The 12,988-nt window shown below is 40.4% G+C and overlaps 1 protein-coding gene across 1 annotated transcript in view; it reads right to left on the reverse strand.

Annotated features, from left to right (window-relative positions):
* The window catches only part of TFPI (tissue factor pathway inhibitor), a 60,418-nt gene that overhangs the window by 28,528 nt on the left and 18,902 nt on the right, over positions 1-12,988 (reverse strand). Inside the window, exon 4 of the mRNA XM_006114816.4 lies at positions 8,348-8,548. Within this exon, the coding sequence (XP_006114878.2) occupies positions 8,348-8,548 (201 nt within the window). The remainder of the gene's footprint in view (positions 1-8,347; positions 8,549-12,988) is intronic.

The following is a 12,988-nucleotide window of genomic DNA, read 5'->3' on the forward strand; positions in this document are numbered from 1 at the left end:
CTTATTCCGGAAAAGCAGCCGCTTTTCTGGAATAACTTGCTAGCTGTCTATACTGACTGCTTGCTTTTCCAGAAAAGCAGTGATGATCTACTGTAAAGTTGTCAGTGTTTTTCCGGAAAAACTATGCTGCTCCCGTTTGGGCAAAAGTCCTTTTCCGGAAAAACTGTTCCGGAAAAGGGCCAGTGTAGACAGCACAGTAGTCTTTTCCGCAAAAAAAGCCCTGATCACGAAAATGACGATCAGGGCTTTTTTTTTCAGAAAAGCACGTCTAAATTGGCTATGGACGGTTTTCCGGAAAAAGTGCTTTTCTGGAAAAGCATCCTGCCAATGCTTTTTCTGGAAATACTTATAACGGAAAACTGTTCCGTTTTAAGCATTTCCGGAAAAGGGTGCCAGTGTAGACGTAGCCCCCATGTGTTTAATTACTTATGTCAGGTCAGGCCTACCTATTTGTCTCACATCTTAATTAGCTCACATGGACTTTTCTTCATTGCATGCTCCAAAGCCTCTTTCATATCTGGGTTATGTTAATGATTGACGGAAGGCACTTGCACTTCCTATTATTGCTGAAGTGCAGTGGAACTGGAAGTTTTACTGTATCACGTAGGTGTTTCTTTATTTCTGACACACTTTCCATTTAACCAAATATTTCTCAATTTGCAAGTTTTCCTTCATTCCTAAATTTAAAATATAAGCAAGAACCATTTTTTTGCAGTATAGATATAACTGTGCTGAAACATTCACAGCATTAAGATGTACGTAAGCAATTAAAACAATGCTGCAATATTACAGATAGAGCACCAGGTTCAACCAGACAATCCATGTCTATTACATCATGAGGGTGAAATTAGATTAAGTAGCCAATTAACCTGAGTTTATGGTTAACTGGCGCTGACAGTGAATTTTGGCCATAAAGCCCTTGTATCTGCCCCCCAGACTACATATCACTCTCCCAGCTGCTGTTGTAGAAAGTCCACAACAAATGCCCTGATGTTGTGCCCATCCCTGGCTGCAGAGTCTGATCCATTAGCATCGGCCAGAGAGGTGCTATTAGGTACCTTAGGGTACGTCTAGACTACCTTTTTCTTTCGAAAGAAGATACGCAAATTCAATGGTAATTTGCGTATCTTCTTCCATTTGCTTTTCCAAAAAGTTTTTTTTTTTTAAAAGCAAGCAGTTTAGACACAGTTCTTTCTAAAAAACCCTCACCATTTTAAAAAGAATCTGTAAATCTCAATTTTTGAGGAAGAAGGTTCTTTCAAAAAAAGGAGGTTTTTTTTTCAAAAGAACCACGTCTAAACTGCTTGCTTTCATGAAAAAAAAATCTTCTTTCAAAAAAGCAATCGAAGAATATATAGAATTTACCAACAAATTTGCATATCTTTTTTCAAAAGAAAAATGTAGTCTAAATGTACCCTTAAGGCGGCCTGAGGCCAGGACCGTACACAGTGAACCAGATTCCATTTCAGACACAATGCCAATGTATCTCCACTGAGAGTCTGACATGGGGGGATAGGCTGAGAAGACAGCAAAGATCAGCTTTATGCCATCTTTAAAAGCTGTACAAGGATTTGACCCAACATATTTTGCCTTTGGAGATGAAGGAAGGTGCCCTCTTTTTCCTGCCCTAGTCTCTGGTGAACAACCCAACTACATTAAATAGAGGAGAGAAGAGCAATGTAGCAAGATCAAGTTCCCCCCATGGCACCGCACTGATGACTTGTGCTTTTCACTCCTTTAAAATCATCACCCTTGGTTCATTATGTATCCACCATTCTCTCCTTACTCTTAACTCCTCTGTCCTGCTGGATCAGTCCCAGTGACCAGAGAGGGTTACTTGATGGCAGGAGGTACAGCTGCAAAAGACAACCCTAATATGTTCCTGAAGAAAAGAGAGAAAATGCTCCAGTGTTCCAGCTGAATCCCAAGTCCAGCTGACAAGGGAAGAGTGCCAAATGTCAGTCCAATGAGTAGAAAACAAGAAGCTAATCCTCACACTCCAAAACCCTGACCTGAGCAGCATCAAAAACAAATCAAGAAAGGATCTTTGTTTGCTGTCCTGATAGAGACTCTGAAGTGAAAGCAAAGCAGTATGGGCTTATACACAGTAGCAATTAGATAGTGGCTGGTAAGGTCCGAGACACCATACTAGCCATTTAAAGCTCTTATGAAAGACACTGCACTGTCTCCACCCCCTCCATGAGCGGTCTCTCCTCCGGCTCAGTCTGTAGAGCAGCAGCCCTGTAGGAGAACAAAGTTTTGTCCAGGGGAGCTGCGAAGTGTATAGCAGCCCCAGCAACTCTCCACAGCTCTGTCTTCCAGCAGGACTGCTTCTGTAAAGAATAGGTGGAGACATAGCTGCACAGAAGTGCAGGGGACAGGGCTGGGGCTTCTGCTCTTTTCCCCACTACCAGGTACAGGGCAGGGAAAGCAAAAGAACTGCTGACAGCTCCTCCCCACAGATAATGTGGGATGAGGAGTAAAGGGGAAGAGCATGGTGGCCCCAAGACTGAGAGATTTTCTGGTCTGTGAAAGAAAATGATGAGAACTACTGTTACAATATGGTCTGTAACAAGTTCCTTAGTGTGTTAAACTTAGCTGGCATGTTTTGTTTTACTTTGCTTAGTAACTTACTTTGATCTATGTGCTATTAAATCCTACTTCAAAGGCAAAATGTCAAATCCTGGTATAGATGTTAAAGGTGATAGAAAGCTAATCTTTGATGTATGAATAAGTAATAGTAGGGGGGCAAGCTGCCGTAAATATTTATCTTTAAGTAAGAAAAAGGGCAAACAACATGAGCTTACCCTGTATAAAACTTCATATTGCGTAATACAGATTTGTCTGGGGTTCTTGCCCTATTTGGACTATGAACCTGGGTACTGTGGCAAATCCCTTTAACTGAGCCTCCCCAGAACTGAACTGTTCTCAGCATCTATGTTCCGACCCCAGCTCTATGCCAGTACAGAGGGCCTGTCTCAGCAGGACAGATGGTCATGGAGTGCCCCGGAGGGCAGGGTTGGCTCATTGATGGTTCAGCACATCAAGGAGCAGTCACAATGACTGAAGCCATCACATCTACAGGCTCTTGCTGCTGTGGGCAGGACTTTAGCTTTTAATCACTCCTATCTGAAGAAATGTGTTTTACTTTCACCCCTTCAAACAAAGGCTTTTCCCTTTGGATAACTTGCCTGGAAAATAAATATATTTATGATAAATACTTTCATGGCCTTTGAATTTTCACTGCTACAGTAATAACTATCTGTTTGTATGGGTTTCTTTTATGAAAGTTTAATAAATATTGAAAACAATTTTTGGATTGATTGAGTACAGAATAAATAAAATATCTGACACCAATATAACTGCAAAACAGTAATTTCCATGAAAAATCCCAGTGGTAGCTAAATGTACTAGATCTATGCCAAATAGGAATGATACAATTTGACTAGTATATACTTTTTCTTTTTAAAATTTCTTTAATACTGCATTGGTTGTAATGAAAAATAATATAAGTTATTTGTGACTGAAGGACATGTATATGACAAAAACAGGCATTTATAGGAGACAGGGAATCATTGCTTTGAGGAGCACAAAATATTTCACATTATAAATATTCATTTACGATTTGATGCATCTAAGCACTTAAATAGTCCCATTGACTTTAAGCCTGTGCTTTAGTGCTTTGCTGAGTCAGATTTTACAAAGAAAAAAAAGGACTCATAAAATATTTCATAGTGACCTCTGAAGATTCAATTCTGTGTAGGACAAATAGCTAGAGAGATTGACAGGGCAGTCTGGAGTAGCCAAGGAAGGAAACATAAGAAGTGGGAATGGACTGGGATGTGATTGCTCATGCTGGCTTTGTGTACTGGATCAAGGATTCCAGGTTCATTTGAGTTGAACTCCTGTCCGGACTGGATTTCCTGCCAAGAACAATCTCCCCCCTCAATTTGGTACATTCTTAAGGAATAGGGGGAAAAAACCTTTGTGAAAACCTTTGATAAAGTATGTATTAACTTATATACACAAGTCTGGGCATATGGCTGTAAAAAAACCTAACTCATATCTGCATTGCTGGACAACAGAAATACGATGTATCCCTCACCAACCCCCTTTAAAAGTCATTCCCCAGTGGGTTTCATGAGCCCATTTAGAACCGGGACACATTGGCACAGTTTCATTGACATCCACAGAATCACATTTCTTTGAAAGTAAGTTTTTGGTGTCTTAATTCAGAAAGATGTTTTTCTTGCATTCAGCCTCTGTTCTTTCACACTATGAAATGCTGATTAATGCCACCTTAATGGTTCTGGAATCATCTGTTGCTTCAGCAGGTGGGGGATCCCATCTGTCATTCATATTCTTTTTTTGAGGGGGGGCTACATCATTCTTACATGCACTTGCTGCTGCTGGCAGGACTCTAGCTTTTAATCTCAGTGACACCAGGGTAAATACAGGGCAAACAACATCTGAAACCCCTGAGAACAGATTTAGCTTTCCGTGGTTGCAACTTCTCCCCTAAAGGAATTTTCACTATGGAGGCTTAGTTCTGTTTTTTAGCAGAAGCCACCAAAATGGAGCTTTAATATAGTCCATTGTCTAGAAAGCTGCACTGGAAGGTCTGCTGAAGGGTTAGCAGTGACGGTCATTGTCACTTTCACAGGTCATTGCTGAAATTCAGCTGTGAAATTTCTATGCCGCAGAGGGAGCTCAGGGGTTGGACATGACAAACTCCAAGCAGAATCCATATCAAATAGAATATTTTTAACAATTATAATTAAGCCCACTTTGGTTCTGAAATTGAAATTCAGATTTTTAGCCTGATATTAAATCAATTTACAGTGGAATGGGAGTACTCTAGTGGTTTAAGTATAGAACTAAAGTAATCAATTTGTGCAGATTGATCAGAAAAAAGGTGTAAGTGGTATGAATTGCACTGATTTGGTGTTCAGTAAGAGTGCAAAATGAACACAACTTTCTGTCTTTGAGAGTCAAAGGAAGCAGCAGGAGATAAAAGGAATTATCAGGAGAGTGTAAGAGAACTTAACCTTCTGGTTAGCTGCTTTTCTCCCCCCTCAGCATGTATATTGCCCACCCAGTGAATATAAATTGGTGCAAAGTATACTACAGGTATTTATTTCTGTTAACTTACTTCAGCACATATATCATTTTAACTCAGGCTTTCATGAGAATCCGTTCCTTTTAGTTCACAGAATCTAGCCCGTTAATTCAGCCATTTAGGCCTCACCACACCACTCTAAGAAGGAAATCTTATCTCCATGTGATAGATGATGAAACTAAAACACAGAGCAGCTAAATGGCATTCCCACAATCATGCAGGAAATCACTGGAATAAAATCCAGAGTTTCTTAACTCTATGCCTACTCCAGGTATTCATTAAGGAAGCAATATGCCTTGTTACTTTTGAAATTACAACCCCTGAGTCATAATCCTGGCTTTGACCCAAATTCAATCTAAGGACGTAGAATAAGTGTTAAATTCTCTATCTTTATTTCCCTACCTGTAATAAAGAGATACTAGACTATTTATTTATGGTACTTAGCTCTTATGAGCCTTGGGAGGATTAATTGTCTGCAACCTGTGAGGATGAGACGTGCTATGTACAGTAAGTGCTAAGAAACATTTTAGCGCCTGATGTGCCTTGCACACCTGCTCCATTAGCTTTTCTTCCCTGAACATCATTCTAATACTTTGAGGGAAAACAGGCCCATTACAAAGCTCTTTGGGATTGGGCTAGTGACATGGCTCTTGATAGTTATATAGATACAGATCTTTTCTGGGATTCCCCTTAGACACATTTGAGACATCATCTAGAGACCACAGAAGTCAAGGGGAAGACTTCCATTGATATCACTGGGCATTGGGTCAAGCCTTAGTGACAGACTCCAAATTGTTAGCCAGGAGTGATGAGGGAGGAGAAAACAGATTACCCTTTGCATCTAGCATCAAACACAGACACAGCACACTGCTGTAAAAGGTCTCTGCTTAAAGCTGCAACTTCTAGATCAGTACGAAAGGATCTTCTGAATTCTTATTGTAAACTCCTGGTTTCTAAATAATTTTCCAGGATTAAGAATTTGATTCTATGAGATACAAAAATTTGCCAAGTACTAAGATGACACACACTGTTCCCAGGAGGTCAATTTTTATACTGCAGTGCTGGCCGGATGCCTAGAGCACATCAGCATATTCCCAGCATATTTCTATATTACAGGAGTATGCTCTGAAGATGGTGATAACAAAAAAAAAAGTGACTCTTACTGACGTTTGCACAGAAACCTACAGGAAGGGCCCTCAGATTGCTTTCAAAAAAGACAAGACATAAATCTATTCCAAACTGTCTGTGCATTGCTCAGCCTAGGAATCACATAATCGCCTATGTCAATGGGTCAACAGAGTCCATTATCATTTCATGCGATATTTTGCAATTAGGCCAGGGAGGGCTTGTGACTGAAAATTGATCACTGTTGAGGAAATGAATTCATAAATCATTTGTATGAAATCCACAAGGGGGCAGCTGCTTTCTGATTTAAAAGCTACCCTCACTTTGGAAGACTGTAGCACTTCTGCGGGAGAACAGTCCTGAAGGCTGATTGCACAAGGCTAGAGAGCCCCAAGCACTTTATGATTAGTATTTAATAGAAAATGTTGTGCTCCCTGTACACTCACGCTCATATTCTACAAAAAATGCCAATATCAGCTCTTCTGTAGATCTTTCTCTATTTTGCAGTTGAAACAATTTAAGCTTCTATGCTAAAATAAAGCTGATCTATTCTTACTACAAAATGAATCTAAAAATTTCTGTAGAGTCTCCAGTTTCAAGTAGCAAGTTCAGACAAAATGGACATCCATGTCAGATAAGGAAATAGGGGATATGCCACCTTCACATCCAAAATACTTCTGTGATTGATATGAGATTTTAATACTCTGTATGTGGAATTTCTCAGTGGTGTTGAACTTTTGTTCTAATTTTAATGGTGTGGAGCACCTATAGCACCTTTGAAAGTGAGCAGGACGTAAAGGTGCTTAGTTCTTTAAAAACAAACAAACAAGCCATTCAATTTCCTTCCCTCTTCGTTAGCAGAATAATCATTAAAAGCATATTTTGTCCAGGATGACAGCCTAGCTGTACGTCTGGGATCTTGAATGTGTATATTGATAGACGTCCTATGATTTTATTTTTATTGGTTAGCTGGTGAAGCCTTATTCAGATTGTAAAACTGAACAATTACAGGCATTACAGAGAAGAAAAATTAAGGATATTCCTAGTGAGTATTATTACTCATTATTGTGCCTTTTTGTCAAGTAGCAGCAGCAAATATCTGAGGACTTCTCGGGATCAGAGATGCTGGAGATGTGAGTCTGGGTATATTTTAAGAATCATTTTATTTATACCTATCCTGGATCAGAGGTGTTTATCAGCGTGCAGACAATTCCCTCTTTCAACAATGTCAGCCCAACATCAAGGGAGTAACTTTTCCTCAAGAACAGATTTTACACAGCAACCTTTATCCAGAACCTTACATAAAAAACCTTCACACCCAACACTGAAGATTTGCTCACTCTTCAGCCATGACACCACATGCAGGAAGATCGACACTGTGGTGGTCGATCTTCCAGCATTCAATTTAGCAGGTCTAGTAAAGACCTGCTAAATCACATGCTGAGGGCATCCTCACTGGCGCCGATGCACCTACTCCTCATGAAGAGGAAGGAAAGTTGCCAGGAGCATTTCTTCCATCTACCTCCCGCTATCAAGACAGCACTGAAGCTCAGCTTAAGATACATCAACTCCAGCTTGTTTTTTGCATAGTTGGAATTGCGTACCTTATGCCAACCTTCCCCAGCAGTGTGGACCTGGCCTGAGGGGATATTTACAGCTTGTGTAAGCATACCTAAACTAGCTTTATGCTAGTTATCTTAGGTCCCAAAGCAATGAAGATGTGGTAGTGTGCACTGTATAAACCCAACTGAAAAGCTGGATAGTTGCAACATAGTCATTCAAGTTCTTTTTTTTGGGGGGGGGGGTCTAAAACCAGTATAAACCCAGGATGTGATTATAGGTCAAGTAGAGGTACCCAGACTAGCTTTAATCTAGCTAACTTGGTCCTGGGGCAATGAAGCTGCAGCAGCAATACATGCTTCGGTGCAGGCTAGTATGGGGAGCAATTATTGAGCTCACCCCAGCAGGCAGGAGGCCGCATTTTTCTGGGAAATGTAAACAAGAGACAGACCCTGCTCTTCAGAACTCACAGTCAACAAATAAGACAGTAGACACTAAATAAATATAAAATGCAGCCAGGAGGCTAGGAGAAAGGATACTGACCTGATACCACACACGTCTCCTGGCATTGCTCTAGTGTTAGGAAGTTGTTCTCATTGCCATAGCAGCCACCGTATTCAAAGACCTCACACTGATGAGTTTGAATGTTGAAATAATACCGTGTATATATAGCTTTACATGCACCGGCATCCGCCTTGAAGGCACAGATTGAATTTCCTAGCTTCAGTGGTGGTAAAGCAGCACCTATGATGGGGTAGGAGAAACAAAGGCAATACGATGCTTAAAAGTAGTACAGTTCGTTTGATAATTTAGTAGCATAGCTTCAGTGAGATTAGAGATTTAAATAATCTCCCAAATTACAGTTCTGACCCCCCATCCTACCTTTTCTCTGCTCCTTGTCCTTACACCTGGATTCTGTGAAAGGCATGGCACAGTATTTAATCTTTGATGTTTTATACACCTTTAATATGTGCTTATAAAAATAATATCATCAGTATTTGGAATGCCAATTCCAGGAGTGGGACCTTGATTGCTGAGGACTGTCCATATACAATCAAAACAGCTCAAATTTTAGAACATAAGAAGGGCCACACTGGGTCAGACCAATGGTCCATCTAGCTGAATTTCTATCTTCTGACAGTAGCTGATGCCAGATGCTTTAGAAGGTATGAACAGAACAGGTTAATCATCCCCTTTTGGTAAACAGAAGCTAGGGACACAACTTATTGGAGGTTGCATCTTTAATCATCTCAGCTAATAGCCATTGATGGATCTATCTTTCCTTCCACTTATATAGTTCTTTTTTTGAATTTTGTCAAAGTTTTGCCCTTCACAACATCCCTGGCTATGAGTTCCATAGGTTGACTGTGTATTGTGTGTATAAATGCTTCCTTTTATTTGTCTGAAGCCTGTTGCATATTAATGTATTGGCTGACCCCTAGTTCTTATGTTATAGCCTGCAAATAGGTTTAAGACTAAACATCTGCAACTAGACAGTTGAAAAACTATCACCAAAACAGATTTTAATCATAGATTTTTTTTGATTGAACCAAATTGTGTGTGAGAAATTACATACATGTGATGGAAAAGATATTCTGAAAGGGTATGTCTAAACTACATGCCTCTGTCGGCAGAGGCATGTAGATTTGTTTGTTCAGCAAAGGTAAATGAAGCCGCGATTTAAATGATCGCGGCTTCATTTACATTTACATGGCTGCCGCGCTGAGCCGACAAACAGCTGATCAGCTGTTTGTCGGCTGAGCGCGGCAGCCATGTAAATGTAAATGAAGCCGCGATCATTTAAATCGCGGCTTCATTTGCCTTTGCTGATCTGTCTAATCTACATGCTTCTGCCGACAGAGGCATGTAGTCTAGACACAGCCAAAATGTCACAAAAGGTGCTTCAATATTTCCCAAATGGTAAGATTCAATTGTGTTCCTTTAAAATTTACTAAAAGTGGTCAAAATAAATATGATTTCAATTGCCTCAAATGAAAATTATTCTGGAATTTTGTTTTTCATTTTTTAATATTTTTGGGAGAGGGATCTTTTCATATCAGTTTGAAAATACATTAAAATCTCCCCCGCCCCCCTTTCTGACTCACTCTACTTAAACCACCTTGTTCCCTTTCGATGGCCTTTGGATTTAACAACCTTTGTTCCTCTGGGTAAAATAGAACTTCTTGCCATTTGAGTTAAAAATACCTGCCACTCAGTGAAAGTAGACATTTTGGGTTAGATTGAAGCTTATAACGTAGAACAGTGGCTCTCAAATGCTGAGTTAGGACTCCCAAGTGGGCTGTGACCCCCTTGAATGGAATCACTGGAGAGGCTTAGACTTAGTGGGCCCCAGGGCCAAGTCCCAAGCCTCACCACACAGGGAGGAAGCCAAAGCCTGATGGCCTTAGCCCTGGGCAGCAAGGCTCAGGGTGTAAGCCCCTGTCTGGAGCTGAAGACTTTGTGTTTGGGCTTTGCCCCCGTCCCCTGCTTCTGGGGAGGCGGTACTTTGGGTGGGCTCAGGCTTCAGACCCCCTACCCTTGGGTCATGAAGTAATTTGTTGTCAGACGGGGGTCACCGTGCAATGAAGTTTGAGAACCCTTGAACTAGGGGATTTTTACTGTACTGCAGTGGGACGTCTTCTCAGCTACCGATGGAAAGGTGAAAGAGCAGCTGTTACAATGTGCACTTCTTGGGACCTACAGGAAGAATTCTGCTGCCTGTGAGAGTCATAGTGTAACCCAAAGTGAAGTGCGTGCTTCAGTCAATGCCTTGCGAACTCATACCTGCTACCCAACCTTCCTTCCAGGTAACTGATATTCCCAGGGCACTCTCAGAGAAAGCAATACCAAGGTCACCCAATGGACAGCAATCAGCAAATCAGCAGAGGGTGCCAAACAGAGAGAAGGCTTCTCCCACTTTCCCCCTCTTCACTTTCACCCAGAAATACTGGGCACAGTTGAGCCTTGGTAGTTGCTTCTATTTATGTCTCTTTGGTGTTAATACTATTAAATAAGTAAGAGGATGCCATACACTAGAAAAATACTGCTGGAGAGGGGATAGAATGAGTAGGAAACCCAAGCATTGAAATAAAGTGTAGCCTTTGAATAAGCAAAACCAGAACGGTACTCCAGAGGGCAGCACCACTCTATTAAATAATACACACTACAAAGTAAGAATTTTGTTCATTGTAATTCCTAAGGCTGCATTAGCCCTCCTACTTTGAACTTTATTAAGGAATAGACCTTTAAAATGATTACAGTGAAAACAACTTCATAATATTCACATTAAAGTAAACTGAATTGAAAAGCTGAAATCTAAGTCTTTTATTATGCAGTAGCTTGACATTACCGACATATTAACTATAGTAGAAATCTTGTTAGCTAGACTGTATTGCAGATGTTGTATGGAGATATTAAGACAGCACTGTAGTTGAAGTCCTATGGATAAAGTTCTTTCAACGTTTACATTATACTGCACACCTTTTTTGTTTCCCTCCTGGGGTTGTCAACGTTTTAGAGGAGTGTGTGTGTTTATTGAAAGCCAGACTGACAGCACTGTAAACTGAAGTCTTCCACTTACTCATAGAATAAACACCAAATAGAAAATGGTAATGTAAGATTTTCCTCGTCAAAATTAGTCAAAGGGAAGTGATAGGTTATTCTTCTGTGCCAATTAAAGCAGTGAGTTCTGTGAAGACTGCCCACAAAGATGCCCATGCAATGGCCCAGGGGACCAGGAGAGAGACAAAAGGGAAAAGAACCCACATCCCATCACTTCTAACACTATATGAGGTTCCAGTCTCAGTTAAGAAGCCTGTCTGGTCTGGTGCCTCCACTCCCTCTGAGACACTGACGTGTCTCACTTCTGTTCTCTCTAAGTCAGGCTAAAGACACAATTATGAAAACTGTGCACTGCTGTTGGTCAACCTGTGCCTGTTCTCTGCTTCATATTTTTTAATTTACAAAAATAGCTTAATTTAAAAAATCCCAGAGGCCAGATTTATGCTGATTTACACTCTCTGAGACTATTCTCTTAAATGGCATTATGTTAAGTTTCAGAGAGAGGCCCAACTTCCAATAGTATTAATAGCATAACTTCATGGCCTTTAAATGAACCCTTTAAAATTAATGTCTGTTTTTATGAACATATGAGAGGCTGTCAAGGACATGGTCAAGTTTCATATTCCTAAAACAGGTAGCTAGGCAACAAAATCTGGAAAATCCAAACCCCCAAAATAAGGTCACTATCACAAATCAATCTAGGTCCATGGAGGACAAAAAGAGGATATGAAAACTTTTTGGGCTTCCCAGCCTCAAGAGCTCCAGAGACACATGTCCACATCATCACATTTAGCATCCTACACATTGCCACATTTATGATATATGATACTGTCTCCATCTTACTAAGCCAAATTATAAGGCAGAACAAACATGTACATTCAGTCATAGAATCACACAATGAGGATGAACAAATTACTAGCTAAGAGGCAGTTTTCTGCTCGGTGAATGAGAAGAATCATCGGAGAAACAAATTATTGTGTTGCTTTCTTCCCAAAGTCTTTCCTTTCTGTACAATGGGAGTGACACTGTTGTAACCAAGCGAGACCAAGTAAATAAACTATATTTAAAAAGGGGGGTTTCTGTAGCATTTAGAAGACAGGAACCTCCTACCAATCTCTGGAGCATTAGGAGAGCTGGTGGATCTGTATAGGCATGGATCCACCTTTACTCATTTCACATTATGGGACAAGGCCTGTGCCTAGTACTGCTCTGTTGTTTACAGGAGCTGCAGCTCCACCTCTAAAGAGTCTCCTGCTCTCTTCAGAATGGAATTATATTGAGTTTGCTGCATTTGGGGCCCTGCATACTGGTGGTGTGCATTATGCATAGAAGTTAGTGAACACTGATAAAACTTCAAGAGAACTATCTTTTCTTGAGGGCTAACCTTAAGAAGAAAATAAATTAAATATCCTTATAATATTCCAGCCCATTAGAGTTTCATAAGGAAAGACCAAAAAATCATTTCAAAGGGTGTGTGTGGGGGGAGGGGAGGAGGGCATATACCCCAAAGAAAACCCAGAAATATTTTCTTTGATACACTAGAGATCAGAATTTGATCCAATTTCTCAGAAACATTGCTTTAAGGTATTGGGCACAGAGTTTTAAAAAATCTGTATTTATCAA

Source organism: Pelodiscus sinensis, chromosome 7 (genome assembly GCF_049634645.1).
Source record: "Pelodiscus sinensis isolate JC-2024 chromosome 7, ASM4963464v1, whole genome shotgun sequence".
Taxonomy (NCBI): Eukaryota; Metazoa; Chordata; order Testudines; family Trionychidae; genus Pelodiscus; species Pelodiscus sinensis.